The sequence below is a fragment of the Python bivittatus genome, unplaced genomic scaffold (assembly GCF_059951505.1).
Source record: "Python bivittatus isolate LINGU-HERP-01145 unplaced genomic scaffold, Pbiv_v1 ctg000020_np1212, whole genome shotgun sequence".
In the NCBI taxonomy this organism is placed as follows: Eukaryota; Metazoa; Chordata; class Lepidosauria; order Squamata; family Pythonidae; genus Python; species Python bivittatus.
The window spans coordinates 31172470-31190885 of record NW_028277030.1 but is presented as its reverse complement, the minus strand read 5'-3'; the positions used below and the strand labels follow the sequence as shown (position 1 = coordinate 31190885).

Sequence of the window (18416 nt, the reverse complement as noted above, 5' to 3'; positions counted from 1 at the left end):
TTAAATAGCCTGAAAAATTAGTGGGCATGCTTTACATCTCTGCATGCCAGTTCATATTTATGCCTACTGGGGTGTCCACTACAGTTTTTCTACCTCAAAATGGCAGAAAACAACTGTTAGTTTTCATTAGTTTTGGTCAGAGGACTTCCAAAGGTCATAACAAGAGGTCTTTCTGTTCATTCTCATCATAAAAACATTTTTGAGAAATCCTGGGAAGCTTAGAATGTTCACAAAAATTTACCATTATGAACACAAATGTAGAGAGCTTAAATGAAAAAGCAAATTTCAGACAAAATTTCAGAGTATACAGAAAGCATTAGCAACATAATTATACTAACATAAAAAGTTTTTTTAAAAAAATAAGCAATAAGTGTGGTCTCTAAAGAATAGCAAAATCTCAAGAGGATGCTTAAAGGAAAAGGACTCTTACTGAAAGTTAGTACATTATTCTGACATACTTACTTCTGATTGCTTAAGAAGTAAAGTTGTATTGTTGAGGACATTCTATGCTTGTATTTATTTCCTTCAGTCTTAAATTGTGTTAATCTTTCCCTAAGTTGTAGACATCTTCCATCCTTGTTCATCATTTGAAGGATTCAGGTTGACAAAGGAAAAATGAAGAACACGTTGCACATGATTTTTCTTTTGAATAATCTCTGAAAAAGCAAGCTAGTTTTTGCTTTGATGTAAAGTGAATTTTATTATTCTTAATCAGGGCATGCTGAGACAGAAGGTTACAAGTTCCAGCAAGCCACCTATAAATGCTAGTGTAATGGAAACAAGAAAGAAGAACGTATTCCATGGGAATGATATATGAAATTAGGCACATCTTCAACTTGAAGAAGTGGTATCTCTAGATTTCCACTCTTCCTACTTTGTTCATTTTTCCAGTATACTGCCTCATTTTTAATAAGCACTTTTCTATTTACAAATTCTTGATATAAGTAGGAATATACCTGAGGCCATGATTTCTAGCTGCAGTTCTTATGTGTATGTTCACCACATAGAATTATAAATTTTGAAGAGGCTGTTCGGTCCAGTGAATTAAATCTCCTGTTCACTGAAGGAATCTAAATTAAATAAAACTCCCGAAGACTGCTATTTAGCCTCTGCTTGAACATCTCCAGTGAGATGTGGGAATCCACCACCTCCCTCAGTATTTTGTTCCACTGTTAAGAACTTTTCTTCCCTAACATGCAACCAGAATCTGTTTTCCTGTAATTTAAATCCATTATTCTATGTCCTGTATTCTGGAATGATGGAAAATATGTTTTAGCCATATTTTGTGTGACATCCCTTCATAAATTTGAAGAGTGCTATTATATTCCCATCCCCCTTTAAAGTTTCCCTTAAAGGATATGACTACTTTACCCAAAGAGGGCCACTAAAAAATGTTGGAGAGCTCCCTGTGATTAGCACCCTGTCTTTATTTTGCATGGCTGGCCTCTATTCACTTGCCACATTAGCTCTCAGCCCCACAAAATATGATATTGCCAGCCAGCTAACTACAATGATTTGCCTACTAAAATTATTAGCAGGAACTAGATATTCATCTTCCAGCTTCCCTTATGACATGGGCCAAGCATCACACAGTATATTTGCAACAATCAGTGGCCGTAAGGGGAAAAGAAAGAGAGAACAATGAAATCTGTAAGACAGACAGTGAAACTATCTGTATGTCTGAATGAATATGGTGTGTAGATGTGGATGGATAGAGTAAGTGGGTGAGTGAGTTGTGGCTCCATATCCAATAACTTTTATTGCTCTTACATAAGAGGTTCTTCCAGGTTGTGTCTAGATTTTGAGATTGCTGTCTAGTTCACTAACCCACATCCCAAGCAAACATGGGGTAGAGGCAAGAATTTATCACAATTCCTCTGATTAACTAGGTAGTTTGTATTGCTTTTAATACTGTTTCCATAGAGATCCTGAAGTATATTAAGGCAAGGCATAAAAATAGCTTTTGGAAAAAAATAGCATGTTTTATTCCTTTAATAAAGAGAAAAGAGATGGAAAAGAAAAAAGAATACTTACAAGTTATATAAGTTGACAGTGAAATGTAACAGTACAACCAAAATGGATATAAGCAAATACGCATTTCAGAGAACGTGGAGTTGTCTGCATAACCTTCAGATCCAATCTGGTCAAGGCAGGCTGGAAGTAATGTTGAAATGTTGAAAGAAGCTTGTTATGAAGTTGAAGCTTGGGTTATTTTATCCCTGTTATATTTGTTTGTGTGTGTGTGTGTATGAGTGTATACTATATAGCAGACATTTTTCTCTATGCTTACAGACATTGCAGGCTTGTAATACTGTAAAGTTTCTGCTTATAATGAAGTCAGACAAGCAAGCAAAACCACAGCCTTTGCTGACCCAGAGTCATGTGTTTAGTTCACCAAAGCATGCCACTGTCAAGTGTGGGAGAATAAGCTGAACACTAGCTGTTTAGCAGTGTAATTCTGTTGGAAAAAGTGGTCAGTCTTATTAAAAAGTAATGTCAATTTATTACTTACTCGGTGTGATTGTATAAAGCCTTACATTGTCTATTCAGTCTAGCCTGAGTGGGATTTTGTTGTTATGATTACAATAAGTTTCTAAAATTGTTTCACATTTTCATTTAAACCAGTTCTCATTTATGTTGTTTGAAAATAGGTACTCAGACATGAACAATTAGCTCAGTATTATTAAAATATACTGGAGAAATAATTGTTTAATAATATACATATTACTGAGAGCATCTTTCCCCAGTCTGTTACTCTCTCACAAATGTTGGACTTCAACTCTCAGAATTTCCATCTTTGCCTGATTAAGAATTATAAAAGTGGCTCCAACACAGCTGGAGGGTGACTGGTTGTGGAAGGCTGATTCAAGGCATGATCCAGGCTACAATTTTTATGTGCAAGTAGGGCAGAGAGAAGCTGTGGAAGATTCTGCAAGTGTAAACAGGCCGCTACCTATTCTAACACCCTCCAAGCATTTCCCAGTTCTGTAAATGCACACAAACACAGGGGCTGCTGACTCTCAAACCCAGAATTCATGTCTGTCATTCTGTATATACTTCCTCAAGAGTAAGCCCCATTGACCATAATAGGACATAATTCTGAGTAAATGTGCTAAGACTGTGCAATAAGAGTTTAATTCTAATTAGGTAGGCTGACATATAACTGCCCAATCTAAATCTCAGGAGGTACAGTATATACAAGATTTTACCACCTCATTATTGTATATATAGACAAGTCCCTTGTATTTATTACCTCATTTCACTACATATAGACAAAACTCAAGTATTTTCCGGTATCTATAGTCATTCTCAAGAGCCAATTTGATGTAGTGGTTAAGGCACCAAGCTAGAAATCAGGAGACTTAGTCCCACTTTAGTCATGAAGCCAGCTGGGTGACTTTAGGCTATTTATACTCTCTTAGCCCTAGGAAGGAGGCAACGGCAAACCGCTTCCAAAAATCTTGCCAAGAAAACTGCTTAGACTCATCAAGGCAGTTGCCAGGAGTCAAGACTGAATGGAAGGCATACATATACACAAAAAGTCCTTAGCTGCTATAGGAAATTCCATAATTCTTTGAGAAATATCCATAGACTTTAATACACCATATCAGGGTTTGGTTTGTCTGTGTTCAAACATAGGGCCATTACCTGGAATAGTAGTATGAGCTCTGACTCAGATTCAGGAGAGGAGGAGACAGCCAGATCCACAGGAGCCTCAGCATCAGAGGCAGGACACGGGAAAATGGATGGGTGTCCCAGCCTGTGTCAGAGCCAGTCATTGATTTCCTTTCATTTACTATCCAGCTCTGACCTATATACCACATTTTGGCCTATCACAGTCAAGGTACACATAAGGTTAATACATTGTGCCAAAATCCACTTTCCTCAATTTTTATGTATTTACCAGACAAATCGAGTATAAGAATGGAGTTTATAACACGAAACAAAAATGTATCTTGTCTACATGTAGGGCATTGCAGCTATTTAGGGAGCTACAATTGTAAAGAGGTATAGTTGAAAGCTATATTTAGAGAGAGCAAAATTCACACATGCATGGGAGGATAAATTACTATGAAAGAAAATTAGAATTGATATTGCTTGTTAAGTATCACAAAAATGTATTTTTTTTATCTACATTATTTAACAGAAAAGCATTCCATCTGTTAGCTGTGTATGCATTCCTTGACTTCACATGTCTTCTTTCCATTGTCTTAAAGCAAGAAATATCAAGTTGTTTTGTTGACATCTAGTTCCAGCGCACCACTCAGAAAATTGAAGACATTCACCTGTCTTCATTTTATCCTTTTATAAAATATCTATTACTTCAGTAGATTCTATGTCATATTATTCAGTTCAGTAAGCCCATTACCTCTGATGTTAACATGCCCATGTAAGTACTCTAACCTCTCTATTCTCAGATGTTTCTTAAGCAATTATAAAATACTCTTAAGAAGAGCTTTATTTCCTTTGTACAAAATACTTTATTGGAATAATAGAGTTAGGAACCAAAAATAAATAAAATTAAAAGGTTTGGTTCCTTGGATTTCTATAGTTAAAAAAAAAATACATTTTAAGTTTAAGGCTTAAAAACTGAAAAAAGCCTTGGGAGAATTTCTAAAGGCATTATATTTGAAAATACAACAGAGAACATGCCCAGCCTACCCAGATGATACTCCTCTTCCCTTGAGAGGCAGCTTCTTCTCACTTTAACAGAGAAGCTGTAGAATGAGATTTAAATAAACATTATTCTTTGGATTGAGCTTTATGAAACTATATAAATAGCAGCCACCGTTTTATTCTCAGAATGAATTCTGTGAATGGCTCTCACTGGAAGGAAGCATTGAATAATGCAATAACTGTTAAGGGGATGGACAGATTGTCATGGGTTCTTCCGCCCCCCCCCCAAACAGTACCCAATTTTCATTTACACAGACTAAAAAACACCAAAAAGCACTGGACCCTAGACATTTGGGTTTTTATGTCTCCCTAGAAGGGTTAGGGAGGTTTTTTATTTACAACACTATCCAAGATTTAAAAATGATATATACAAACGTGTATGTGTGATTCTTTCTATAACTATTATCTTAACCTTCACTCTATATACTAAACAATTATCTCTATGCTATATTCTACTACTATTGCTATTACTATACACTATACTATTACTAATACTACTAAGCTATATTCTGCCACTACTGTTACTAGTATGCAACAGTGTTGTTCTCTTACAGGCCTAAGTCTCTTTCTCTCTCTCCCTCTGGGATTTCTTTTTTTTTTAATGGCCAGCTTATAGACCTCTTGCACCCTTTTTTCTTATTGTGCTTTGTCTTGCTTGGCTGCTATATGTCCTTTCCTCTCATTTGCACCTTCAACACCTGCTTTAATTTGGCAGTGGCAGCTGCCGCTGCAAAACCACAGGTGTCTCCCCTGTTCTCCTCTCCCACCTGTTCCAAGATTACAACTTTATTGGCAGCTCTGCCGTGCTGACGCAGGGGAGAAGGCTCAAACAGGAGGGGAGGGAGGCAGCACAGGGGCCTGCAATTCTTCCTCCACAGCCTGTTCTCCCACACATATGTTGAACAATAAAACATGATCCAGTAAAAATTATTAAAAGTAGCATAAGAATGATTAATACAACAGGATAGATGATAAAGTTGTCTTCACTTTCTTAAAGGAGGAGAGGTGGAAAAAAAAATAGTTCCCAAGATGTTATGGGCCATGCAGTTTGGAAGCAAGACAGGGGAAGATATTTTCTTACATATTTAAGAAAAGGGCCTCAGAAAAGCAAGACAGGTTCATAATTGTACAACTTATTATTCAGGCCTTTAACTAAAGGTTAAAACATCTTGAAAGGAGTCATGGAAACAATGGACAATTGATGTAGATGTTTCAGTATGGGAATGGGAGGGATGCATTACTGTGTACCTCTTCAGCAGCCTTAACTGTTGCATTTTTCGTTGATTAAAACTTTTGGATACACTTTTCATTGATTAAAACTTTTGATGCAGTTTAGAGTGTGTTGGTGTAACAGTATGTAGAGTTGACCTTGGACGTAGGGGAGGAATGAGCAAGTCATTAAAAGGGAACATGTAGAAAAGATTACACACTCCTGTGAAAGAGGAAAGCGTGAGAAAGAAACTCAAAATAATCTCACCCTGATTTTGTTTAGGTTAGGATAGGACACAGAGAAACTTTAAAAATTATGTTATTCTGCCTCACTACAGTAAAGAGCCGTGCCTTTCCTTGAGTCTCAAAGGGCTCAATACACACGCACACACACACACACACATACATACATGCAACTGCTCTTTACCAGCTGGGGTGGTCTTATACATACGCAGAAAGTAGTATTACTGTCACTTTTATGTTATTGCTTTAGAGGCCATTATGCTATTACAAAGCTGCCAAAGCTGTAGATCTGACCTTGGCAGTGGCCACGATCAGCGAAGCCATGTAGGTCATGCTGGACTGCCTAATGAAAGAGTGGAATATGTGTAATAAACTATTGCTTTAGGAGTTTATAAACTATTTAGAAGGTTCTTTTTATACCGTTGTGTGGTCAGAGTTTATTAAGTTGAAGGACTTAAATCCCTAATCCTTTCTTGCTTTTCTCCCTTAATGCTGTTTCAAGTTAATATTTTGGTATTGCAAATAGTCTCTTTATCACACACTACAGTAAGCTTATATTTGAGCACCATACTAATATACTAACTGTGAGGCTGAAAATAAAATCTGTGAAGCTATGTTTTGATTGATGTGCCATCTGGGAAAAAACAGGACACAGCTACAAGATAAAGTACATTTAAAATAAAATGATCAGGTTGGCAGCATGAGTTTTTCCATTATCCAGAGGTAGCAAGAAATCACAAGAGAAACATCATTCTATTAATCTATGATAGCTTCTGTGGAACAAGCAGCTCTGTATTCCTGGCAGGTAAACCTTCATTCCCACTTTTAGTCTCACTTGAATAGCCTGAAATTGGATGGGATACAATATAAGGGGTTAGGAGAGATCCTGGATCTCCCTCATTAGTGCTGCTGTGGCACCCTTCCAAAGGCAGATTTAGTCCTGCGGGTAAAAGCAAAGAATGGATATAAACATAATGTTACTCTGTGTTCCATATCTAATGTCCACATTTCTGAGTTGTAGTGATTGTGTAGTGGCTTTTTTAGATAACCAGAGTGCTGCAGCCCCATCTACCCCTTTTTAGTGATCTCTGAACCCACACCAAATTATGCTCTTGAAATTCAATGGGACAGTTTTCTATTTATTTTGAATATGTTTAAGCAAATGGATCTGTTAAACCTCCAGTAGACCTAATTTGGGCATAAACATAACTATTCTCCTAATCCAAAAAGATTAGCCGGGTGGGGAAAATGGTCCAAAGGCTATGCCCTATTTTCTCTTGCATCATCATCATATCACTGTTCTGCCTTGTATCGAATGCTGGTACTGAATTGGAGCAAAGTTAACATTTGCAAATGGAGAGGGGAAATAAGGGAAGGAGGACTGCTAATTCTGTCTCTCGTACCAATTCCTCTTATATTAAGAAGGCCTTTCTTCCTGCCTAAAATGCTGCAGTGTTAGGGTTTCAGAGGTGAGACTCTCAGAACAAGCTAGTAGGAAGCTTCTTATCAAATCAGGAGTTTCATTACAGGAGTTTCATTACAAATCAGGAGTTCCATTCCTTACATTCATTCATTACATTCACAAACAGATGGACATATTTGGGTATAATGAACGGTAGTCAAATATATTTCTTCACATCAAAGTTTAGGCACAAGTAAGTAAAGTTTGGATTTTCTTACAATCAGTGGGACCTAAAACATGTATCCTATGCCAGTATTATTCCCATCATTTGTTTCTAGCCAAAGTATAGTTCGGTTTTGTCATTCATAGCCATAAGGTAAAATGTTGCAACTATTCTGTATTAGATAGCTAATTTACCAGTATTGTTTTGTTGCCTTGCTGTTAATGCTGAAATTAAAAGACTAGTGTTATGGTTTGAATGATTGCTTGATGGATTTTTAAAATGCCCCACAATTGCTTATTCACAAATAAATAATCATAAAGAACTTACAGGAGAGTTCTGCTCAAAGAATTACAGGTAGTCCTCACTAAGCAACCCCAATTGGGACCAGCAATTCCATCGCTAAGTGCCATGGTTGCTGAGTGGAAAATCATGTGACCACGATGGGTTTACGTCACTTACCATTCAGCTGTTAAGCGAGACATCAGGTGACTGCAACTTGCAATTTTACTTCCACGTTCTCTATTAACTGCTTGTCAGAAGGTGGTTGTGAAGCATGCAAATGGCGATCATGTAACTGCAGGATGCTGTGACGACTGTAAATGTGAGGATTGGTCACAAAGCTGGCTTTTTTACACCATTGTAACGTTGAACAGTCATTAAAAGAGGCAGTCGGTAAGCGAAGACTACCTGTACCACTGAACATATTGCTGTATTTAATACTTTGTAACACGCAATAAAGTATAGTATCTTAGGGATTAAGAGAAGAGCCCTGTATTCTGTCAGCCTCGTGACATGTGCTTGCTGAAAGTTATTTTGATTTGGTCTAAAAGGTTCAGTTATTTTCTTCGCTTATATTTATTTATATTGCCATTTTAACCACAAAGCACTCAAATATTACAACGTTAGAACATTACAGCAATATTCCTAGAAGTATAGTTTTAACTACAGGAGTGATAACAGTGCTTTGCTAATGTACAGTCAGTGACAATACAGCTTAGCCTTTATTTTACATTCAATTGTATTTATTTTCCTGTGAGACAGTTGATTTGAACCTTACTAATGTTGTTTGGATTATAACTTTCTCCTATTTTTACCCAGTACATGAACAGCCCATAATTTTAGCCCCTAATATGTAATTCTGCATTTTTTTAATGTTCAGGAAAGATATTCAGGTCTCACTTTTCTTCATACAATCTTTTTGTGGAGGGAACTAATCACAAATTCCTGCCATTCAAACAGTACAAAATTTCCTTGCTTTCTTCAAAATAAAAGCTTGTTGTTGTTTAGTCGTTAAGTCGTGTCCGACTCTTCGTGACCCCATGAACCATATTGCGCCAGGCCTTCCTGTCCTTCACTGCCTCCCTGAGTTTGCTCAGTTTCATGCTCATTGCTTCAGTGATGCTATCTAACCATCTCATCCTCTGCCGTCCTCTTCTCCTTTTGCCTTCAATCTTTCCCAGCATCAGGGTCTTTTCCAAAGAGTCCTCTCTTCGCATTAGGTGACCAAAGTATCTGAGCTTGAGCTTCATTATCAATCCTTCCAGTGAGCAGTCAGGGTTGATTTCCTTTAAGATTGACTGGTTTGACCTCCTAGCAGTCCAGGGGACTCTTAAGAGTCTTCTCCAGCACCACAGTTCAAAGGCATCAATTCTTCGGCGCTCAGCCTTCTTTATGGTCCAGCTCTCACAGCCATACATTACTACTGGAAAAACCATAGCTTTGACTATGCGGATCTTTGTCGGCAAGGTGACGTCTCTGCTTTTTAATATGCTATCTAGGCTTGCCATAGCTTTCCTCCCAAGGAGCAAGCGTCTTTTAATTTCATGGCTGCAGTCTCCGTCTGCGGTGATCTTGGAGCCCAAATAAATGAAGTCTGTTACTGCTTCCATTTCTACCCCTTCTATTTGCCAGGAATTGATGGGTCCAGATGCCATGATCTTAGTTTTTTTAATGTTGAGTTTCAAGCCAGCTTTTGCACTCTCCTCTTTCACCCTCATCAAGAGGCTCTTTAGTTCTTCTTCACTTTCTGCCATGAGGGTGGTATCGTCTGCATATCTGAGGTTGTTGATGATTCTCCCTGCAATCTTAATTCCGGCTTGTGATTCTTCCACCCTGGCATTTCTCATGATGTACTCTGCATATAGGTTAAATAAGCAGGGTGACAGTATACAGCCTTGTCGTACACCTTTCCCTATTTTGAACCAATCGGTTGTTCCATGACCGGTTCTAACTGTTGCTTCTTGGCCCGCATACAGATTTCTCAGGAGACAGGTAAGGTGGTCTGGTACTCCCATCTCTTTAAGAACTTGCCACAGTTTGTTGTGATCCACACAATCAAAGGCTTTTGCATAGTCAATGAAGCAGAAGTAGATATTTTTCTGGACCTCTCGTGCTTTCTCCATGATCCAGCGAATGTTGGTGATTTGATCTCTAGTTCCTCTGCCTCTTCGAAACCCAGCTTGTACATCCGGTAGTTCTCGGTTCATGTATTGCTGAAGCCTAGCTTGTAGGATTTTGAGCATAACCTTGCTAGCATGTGAAATGAGTGCAATTGTGCGATAGTTTGAGCATTCTTTGGCATTGCCCTTCTTTGGAATTGGAACATAAACTGACCTTTTCCAATCCCGTGGCCACTGTTGCGTTTTCCAAACTTGCTGGCATATTGAGTGCAGCACTTTAACACCATCATCTTTTAGTATTTTAAATAACTCAGCTGGAATACTGTAATCTCCACTAGCTTTGTTGTTAGCAATGCTTCCTAAGGCCCACTTGACTTCACTCTCTAGGATGTCTGGCTCAAGGTCAGTGATCACACCAGGTTGGACATCAGGGACATTAAGATCTTTCTTGTATAGTTCTTCTGTGTATTCTTGCCACCTCTTCTTAATCTCTTCTGCTTCTGTTAGGTCCCTGCCTTTTTTGTCCTTTATCATGCCCATCTTTGCACTAAACGTTCCTTTCATATCTCCAATTTTCTTGAAGAGTTCTCTAGTCTTCCCCATTCTATTGTTTTCCTCAATTTCTTTGCATTGTTCATTTAAGAAGGCCTTCTTATCTCTCCTTGCTATTCTCTGGAAATCTGCATTCAGTTGCTTATATCTTTCCCTTTCACCCTTGCTTTTTGCATTCCTTCTTTCCAAAGCTATTTGTAAAGCCTCATCAGACAGCCATTTTGCTTTCTTGCATTTCTTTTTCTTTGGGATGGTTTTAGTTGCTGCCTCCTGTACAATATTACGGACCTCCGTCCATAGTTCTTCAGGCACTCTGTCTACCAAATCTAATCCTCTAAATCTATTCATCACCTTCACTGTGTACTCACAAGGAATATGATCTAAGTCATACCTGAGTGGTCTAGTGGTTTTCCCTACATTCTTCAATTTAAGCCTAAATTTTGCAGTAAGAAGCTCATGATCTGAGCCACAGTCAGCTCCTGGTCTTGTTTTTGCTGTCTGTATAGAGCTTCTCCATCTTTGGCTGCAAAGTATGCAATCAATCTGGTTTCGGTATTGACCATCTGGTGATGTCCATGTGTAGAGTCGTCTCTTATGTTGTTGGAAAAGAGTGTTTGCTATGACTAGCTTGTTCTCTTGACAGAACTCTATTAGCCTTTGCCCTGCTTCGTTTTGTACTCCAAGGCCAAACTTGCCTGTTATTCCGATTACTCCTTGACTTCCTACTTTAGTATTCCAATCCCCTATGATGAAAAGGACATCTTTTTTTGGTGCTAGTTCTAGAAGGTGTTGTAGGTCTTCATAGAAGCGGTCAACTTCAGCTTCTTCAGCATCAGTGGTTGGGGCATAGACTTGGATGACTGTGATGTTGAATGGTTTGCCTTGGATACGCACTGAGATCATTCTGTCGTTTTTGAGGTTGTACCCCATTACTGCCTTTCCCACTCTCTTATTGACTATGAGTGCAACTCCATTTCTTCTAAGAGTTTCTTGCCTACAGTAGTAGATATAATGGTCACCCGAATTAAATTCACCCATTCCCGTCCATTTCAGTTCGCTGATTCCCAAGATGTCGATGTTCAATCTTGTCATCTCATGTTTGACCACATCCAGCTTGCCTTGGTTCATAGTTCTTACATTCCAGGTACCTATACAGTATTGTTCTTTACAGCATCGGACCTTCTTTTCGCTTCCAGATACATCCACAGCTGAACGTCCTTTCGGCTTTGGCCCAGCCGCTTCACTCTTTCTGGAGCTACTTGGAATTGCCCTCCGCTCTTCCCCAGTAGCATATTGGACACCTTCCGACCTGAGGGGCTCATCTTCCGGCGTCATATCTTTTAGCCTTTTAACATTGTCCATGGGGTTTTCTTGGCAAGGATACTGGAGTGGGTTGCCATTTCCTTCTCCAGTGGACCACATTTTGTCAGAACTCTCTGTCATGACCTGTCCGTCTTGGGTGGCCCTGCACGGTATAGCTCATGGCTTCACTGAGTTACGCAAGCCCCTTCGCCACAACAAGGCAGTGATCCATGAAGGGGAAAATAAAAGCAGCTACTCATAAATGCATGGTCATGTAAAGCTTAAATAAAGGATTTTTAAAAGTTCTTCTCCTATAACATAAAGGATATCCTGGGTTTAAGAGAGTTCCTATACATACAGATTAATTATTTCCATTGTGAAGCAACACCAGAGTCTGTACTGAAGCATATTCTCTCAAGAAGACTTTTGAAAAGATAAAGAAGTGGAAAATCTGCTAAACATTTCAATTAAATAGAAATGTTATACTTAGCTCTTGATCACCATTTGGACATTTGGATACCTCCCCCTCAGTATGGATATAGCAGATCTCAAGTAATTTACCAGAGTTTTTTTCCCGCCATAACTGAACAAGTAGCCACCCAAAGTTGTCTGGGAGTTGATCAACCTAGAAATAGGACAAATTAAGTAAAAAAGTAAGATTCCTGCTAAATCAGGCTGAAGACTTTTCTAGCCCAGTATCCTTTTTCTGTTGACTGGTCAAGGCCCCTCTGCAAAATCCATAGCATCCCAGTGTAGCATGAAGCCAACACAATTACAACACAACACAATCCTGACTGGCCGCTCCCAGAGGGTTAGATTAGGCAATTATATCTCCTCAGCTCTTACTCTCAACACTGGTTCACCACAGGGCTGCATGTTGAGTCCTTTACTTTACACTCTTTATACATATGACTGTGTCCCCACTCACTTTAGCAATATTATCATTAAATTCGCAGATGATACAACAGTGGTGGGGCTTATCTCCGAAGGAGATGAGTCTGCCTACCGGGATGAGGTGGACCGGCTGCTTTCGTGGTGCGGAGACAATAATTTGGCTCTTAATATCAATAAGACCAAGGAGCTTATAGTGACTATAGGAGGAATAGATTATATGTCCAGCCCCTGGTTATTAATGGAGACCAAGCGGAGCGGGTGGCCAGTTTTAAGTTTCTGGGTGTTACCATAAAGGAGGACCTGACCTGGGGCGCTCATATTGCAGCCCTGGTTAAGAGGGCCCAGCAGAGATTGTACTACCTGAGACTTCTCAGGAAACAACAACTGAATGAAAAACTGCTGGTGACCTTCTACTGCTGTACTAAAGAGAGCATTTTAACCTACTGCACCTGTGTATGGTTTGCTAACTGCGCAGTGGCAGATAGGAAAGCGCTCCAGAGGGTTACCACCACTGCCCAGAGGATCATTGGTTGCCCTCTCCCCTCTTTGGAAGTTCTCTTTATAGTTCCCGCTGCCTTAAGACGGCTCAAAATATTCTTAAGGATCCATCCCACCCAGGATATTCTTTTTTGAACTATTAACATCTGGCAGACGGTACAGGATAATGAAAACAAGGACCAATAGGCTGAAGAATAGCTTCTATCTTAGAGCTGCAAATATACTGAATTCTATCGTATAGTGCAGTATTAATGCAGCATCAGGGGTTGTGCAATATGGAATGTGAAGGTTGTGTTATATGTGTTTTATGTGTGTTATGTGTTTTATGGCTTTTATATTTTTAAAGCTGCACTGGGGTGGCATTAATTTCGTTGTACAAGTTGTACAATGACAATAAAGATTTCTATTCTATTCTATTCTATTAGCAGACATGATAGACTTAGTCCATGTAAATGTGTCCAGTCTCCTTTGAAAGCCATCTGTGTTACTTTGTCTGACTGATTTCAGCCAAATAGAAAGGAAGAAATTGGTGAGTGAAAATAAATCATATAGATGATTTTCAGCTGTTTACCCTTATAGCAAGCAAGATGCAGTAGGAAGCAACTTCCATTTTGTTATGGAGCAATAGAAATAGCTCTTTTTTCTCATTCTTTCCTGACACTTGGGATCCAGATGTGGAACCTTGCATTTGGATTCTATAATAGCATTCCTTCCTGCTATCAAACCAAGGGTAGAGAGGGTAGAATCCAGATATTCAGCATTCCTCACCACTGGCCATGATAATTGGAACTGCAACATCTGGAAGTCCTTATGTTCCTCACTCCTAGGATACAGAAAAAGCAAAGGGAGGAAAGGTGCAAGTGCAAAAGAGAGAGAGAGAGAGAGGTTACTGTATGCACTCTACATGGCCTTTGAAGAACATTCAGAAGCTGCAGCTGGTCCAGCATACAGCAGTGTGGGTAGTTTTTGGTGTTTCTCGTTATCTTGTCATAACACCATTGCTCTATGAGCTGCACTGGCTCCTAGTAGGCTTTCTGGTGCAATTCAAGGTGCTCGTTATCACCTATAAAACCCTCCATAGCATAGGGCCCGGCTATTTGTGGGGCAGCCTTCCTCCCATTGTTTCTGTTCACCCCACCAGATCTAATACAGAAAGCATGCTCTGGGTCCCTTCTGAACAATGCCATCTTGCTGGACCCCAGAGTCATGTTTTCACAGCGGCAGCCCATGTCCTGTGGATCAGCATCCCCCTGGAGATTCAGATGGCCCAACCCTGTTAGAGTTTCGCAAGGCATTGAAGATCTGGCTGTTTCCCCAGGCATTTAGGTCAGGTGGATAGATGTTGTTGATGTGCTTTTTTTGTGAATGGCATTATAGTTTATTCCTGGGCATCAGGGGTTATATGTTGTGGGTTTGTGTTTTTAATCCTTGTAAACTGCCTAGAGTCACTTGTGCAAGATGGGTGGCTGTATAAATCATATAAATAAATAATAAATAGCACACTGCGGCTTTGTCTCCAGCTCGTTCTACAGAAAATGCCAATTATTAAAATACTGACAATTAGAAGCAAATATAAAAATCCTGATTTTCCCCCCTCAAACTTTCCCTAAAAGGCTTTTCATATTTGTGGTCCCACTTCAAACTGAGGCATCATTATTTATTGGTACACTATGGACTTAGCACCATCTACTTTTTTGCTTTACTTAAAACTTATATATATCCAACTTATCCTTCACATATGACTACTGTCAGTCCTTAGCTTTTAATAATTCCTTCCCCATTATAGAAATATTTAATAAAAGCATTTAAAATACATGGAAAATTATATTCCTATAGTGTGACCCTTCCAATAAGTGGTACTCTATGCTTCTTTGGTATGCAATGAGTTGACATTCACATTCATTTTATTTTGCAGAAACTCTGCAAATTAAGAGCTGAACTAATATTTTGGTAGACTGGATTCAAGTTCACACTAGATAACTTTACTAAATTCCTACTGCAACCCCTTTGATTATTACATTCTTTAGACATATTTTCAGGAGGAAAGGAAGCAGAATTCCTATTTTGCTATGTTACCAGTGCTAATCAACAATAAGAATCGTGCTTCCTCCATATTTTAATGAAATCTGTCCTTAATGAGAAACTACATTTGTGTTCCTTATAGGATAATCTTTTGTGAATGAAAAATAGCTTTCATAATTTTCTTAGAGATGGTACCGTTTTTTCAGCTGCTCTGAATTACTGTGATGCTGTTTCAGGAGCAACTTTCACAAAAGCAGCAGTTTTTGTAGCAGCTTATATTGTCATTTTAAGTCTCCCAAGTAATTTGTGATTCTTTTGTCATTCTGCAGCTGATCAGTCAGGAATGTTATTTATTGGAGATGCTGTAATACAGGTCAGTTGATTCTATACGCCTGCTTTAAAGTATGATGCTTTTTAATGCTTATAATAAATTCATATTATTTGCCTAATTTTTCAAATAATCCCTTTATGATGTTTAGGTTAATGGCATAAGTGTAGAAGGCGCTACCCATGAAGAAGTGGTAAGTTGCACATTGTTTTCTTTTTCCTTCCCAGCTATATGTTGTAAATTGCTGCCTAGATTATTCTTGCTTTCGAGATCTTTCTTTCTTTCTTTCTTTCTTTCTTTCTTTCTTTCTTTCTTTCCTTCCTTCCTTCCTTCCTTCCTTCCTTCCTTCCTTCCTTCCTTCCTTCCTTCCTTCCTTCCTTCCTTCCTTCCTTCCTTCCTTCCTTTCTTTCTTTCTTTCTTTCTTTCTTTCTTTCTTTTTCTTTCTTTCTTTCTTTCTTCTTTTCAAAGAATTACAGAAACATTCATTGGTTTTCACAACATACACCCGTATAGTTTTCAGGCCTAATTGTTTCATTCTCATGGAGGCTAGCGTAAGCCCTCTATTCCTCCATGAAAGTTATACAGCATATGCAAAAAGCACAGCAAAACATGGTTTATCTTCTTGAAAAAGGAAAGGAAGCTATAATTTGTAAGAACTGGGTTAATGAAAGACTGTATAAACATTAATCATTAAAAAAAATGCTTTTAACTACCTCATTTTTGTTGTCCGTTAAGGCAGGATCTTCATATTTTAGAAGTAGTATTGCATTTCTTTGGGAGAAGAGAAGCAAGAATTCAGCATACCTCATTCTTTCACTACTGTCTCACTCATTCATTGGCTGTAACTACATATCTAAATAGCAGCATCCATTGAAACTCAAAAGTTTCAATACTGGGTTTCAGCCAACTGGAAAATGGAGGTCAGAAAAGGCTATCTCAACAAATTAGAGCTTTAAGTTGGCGACATTCTTTCATTTCAAATATAACTCCCTATACTATACTTGATTTTATCTTCCATTCTTTGTCCTTCTCTTTCCTATTAGTTTCACTACCAAGTGTAGATTTAAAACTCTATTCCTACAAGTACTATCGTTCTTCTGATGTTGAGCTACATAATTGATCATAATAGATTATTTGCCTTTGACAGCCATAAGAGGTATGACCAAGGGACATCTTGCCTTCTTTGGAGTGGGCCCTTTTCCCGTTGGGTGGTTTAATTTAAGCTTTAAATTATTAAAAACATTTATCCAAATTTTAGGAGTGCAGTGCAGGGGGCTGCAGAGTCATATGTGTATTCTCCATTTATATAACAGACTAGCAGGTACCAGGTTATTTTAAGAAGGCAGCCAAACTCAGAAAGAGAAAAGTCAAGATGAAATGAAAAAGGAAATGAAAACACGAAGCAAATGGGATAACTGACAGGGCAGATACTCCATTGCAGTAATAGTAGAATGTCAAGAACAGCTGTTGATTATGCCAAAGGGTACCGCAGATTATAAAGGTGCTGATTATGTCCCCTGAATGACTGGGGGGATTTCCAGGTTCAGGCTAAAAATCTTCTCTTCAGCAGCTGAGAACTCCATGGCTTATCTCAATTAATACCTACCTCCCTAGAAGCTCACTGGGTGACTTTGGGCCAATCATTCTCTTTCAGTCCAACCAATCTCACATGGTTGTTGTTGCCAGGGAAAAAATATGTCTTGAACTTTGCTTAAATATAAGGGTATACCAAATAAAGCCCTAATACTAATGTGGCACAGTCTATGTGTCATTTCATGTTTGCTAACCAGGATGAAAGTAATTGGTAGATAGAATGAGAATTTCGAAAGACCTCTGTTATAGGCAGATCATGTTCACTGGATTGCTCTGCAGGGCTGAGGAACTGTAATGATATGTGAGAAAGACCTTGAGAAACGGGGCAAAGAGATAATATACTTAGTGAGCTAACAGGTCTGGTGAAATGCTGGTTGAGCTATGGGACAGAAAAATGATTCTGTTGATAAAATTGCTCTTAGACAACATCAGAGATTAAAGTAACAATGCAGAAAAAGTGGAGTTACACCCAACCCAAAACTATCCACAAATTATTGCTAGTGTATAGTGCAGTGGCTAGAGTTTTATGTCCATGACCTTCAAAACTTTAATGGTTTGGAGCTGGGCTTCTGAAGGATTGTATCCTTCCATATGAACTTACAATTGTTATCATAAGCCCACCGTCTTGAGATGCGATGATAAATACTCAGTCTTCTTAATAGCATCCCTATTGTGAAACTCATATCTGAGGGGAATGAGGTTCTTCAGTTTCTTCTTTCCTTTGCACTAGATGCATTAATTCATGCTGCTTTCAAATTGTGTTGCATATTGATTTAATTGATCTTTCATTGGATGCTGCTTAACCTGCCCTGTTATTCTTTGTCTCTGTATCACTCACACACATACGTTTTTATATTTTCCCTTTTTATTTTAGGTATCAGCACTTCTCAAGTGAGACCTTTCAAAATTCTTATCTGATTTAGTTGCATTTTTATTTTAAGTATATTCACTCTTCTAATAATATATAAATTGTGAAGGCTGGCATCATTTGACATGTCAAAATTACATCCTGTAGTCCCCTTTTAAAATGAAGTTTGCAATTTTCGATTGGAATTTTTTTATGGTTCATTATCT

General features: G+C 38.5%; 1 protein-coding gene across 1 annotated transcript in view; it reads left to right on the top strand.

Moving 5' to 3' along the window:
• The window catches only part of SNTG2 (syntrophin gamma 2), a 170384-nt gene that overhangs the window by 27079 nt on the left and 124889 nt on the right, over positions 1-18416 (top strand). The window contains exons 5-6 of the mRNA XM_088150145.1: positions 15751-15794; positions 15901-15942. Of these exons, the coding sequence (XP_088006271.1) occupies positions 15751-15794; positions 15901-15942 (86 nt within the window). The remainder of the gene's footprint in view (positions 1-15750; positions 15795-15900; positions 15943-18416) is intronic.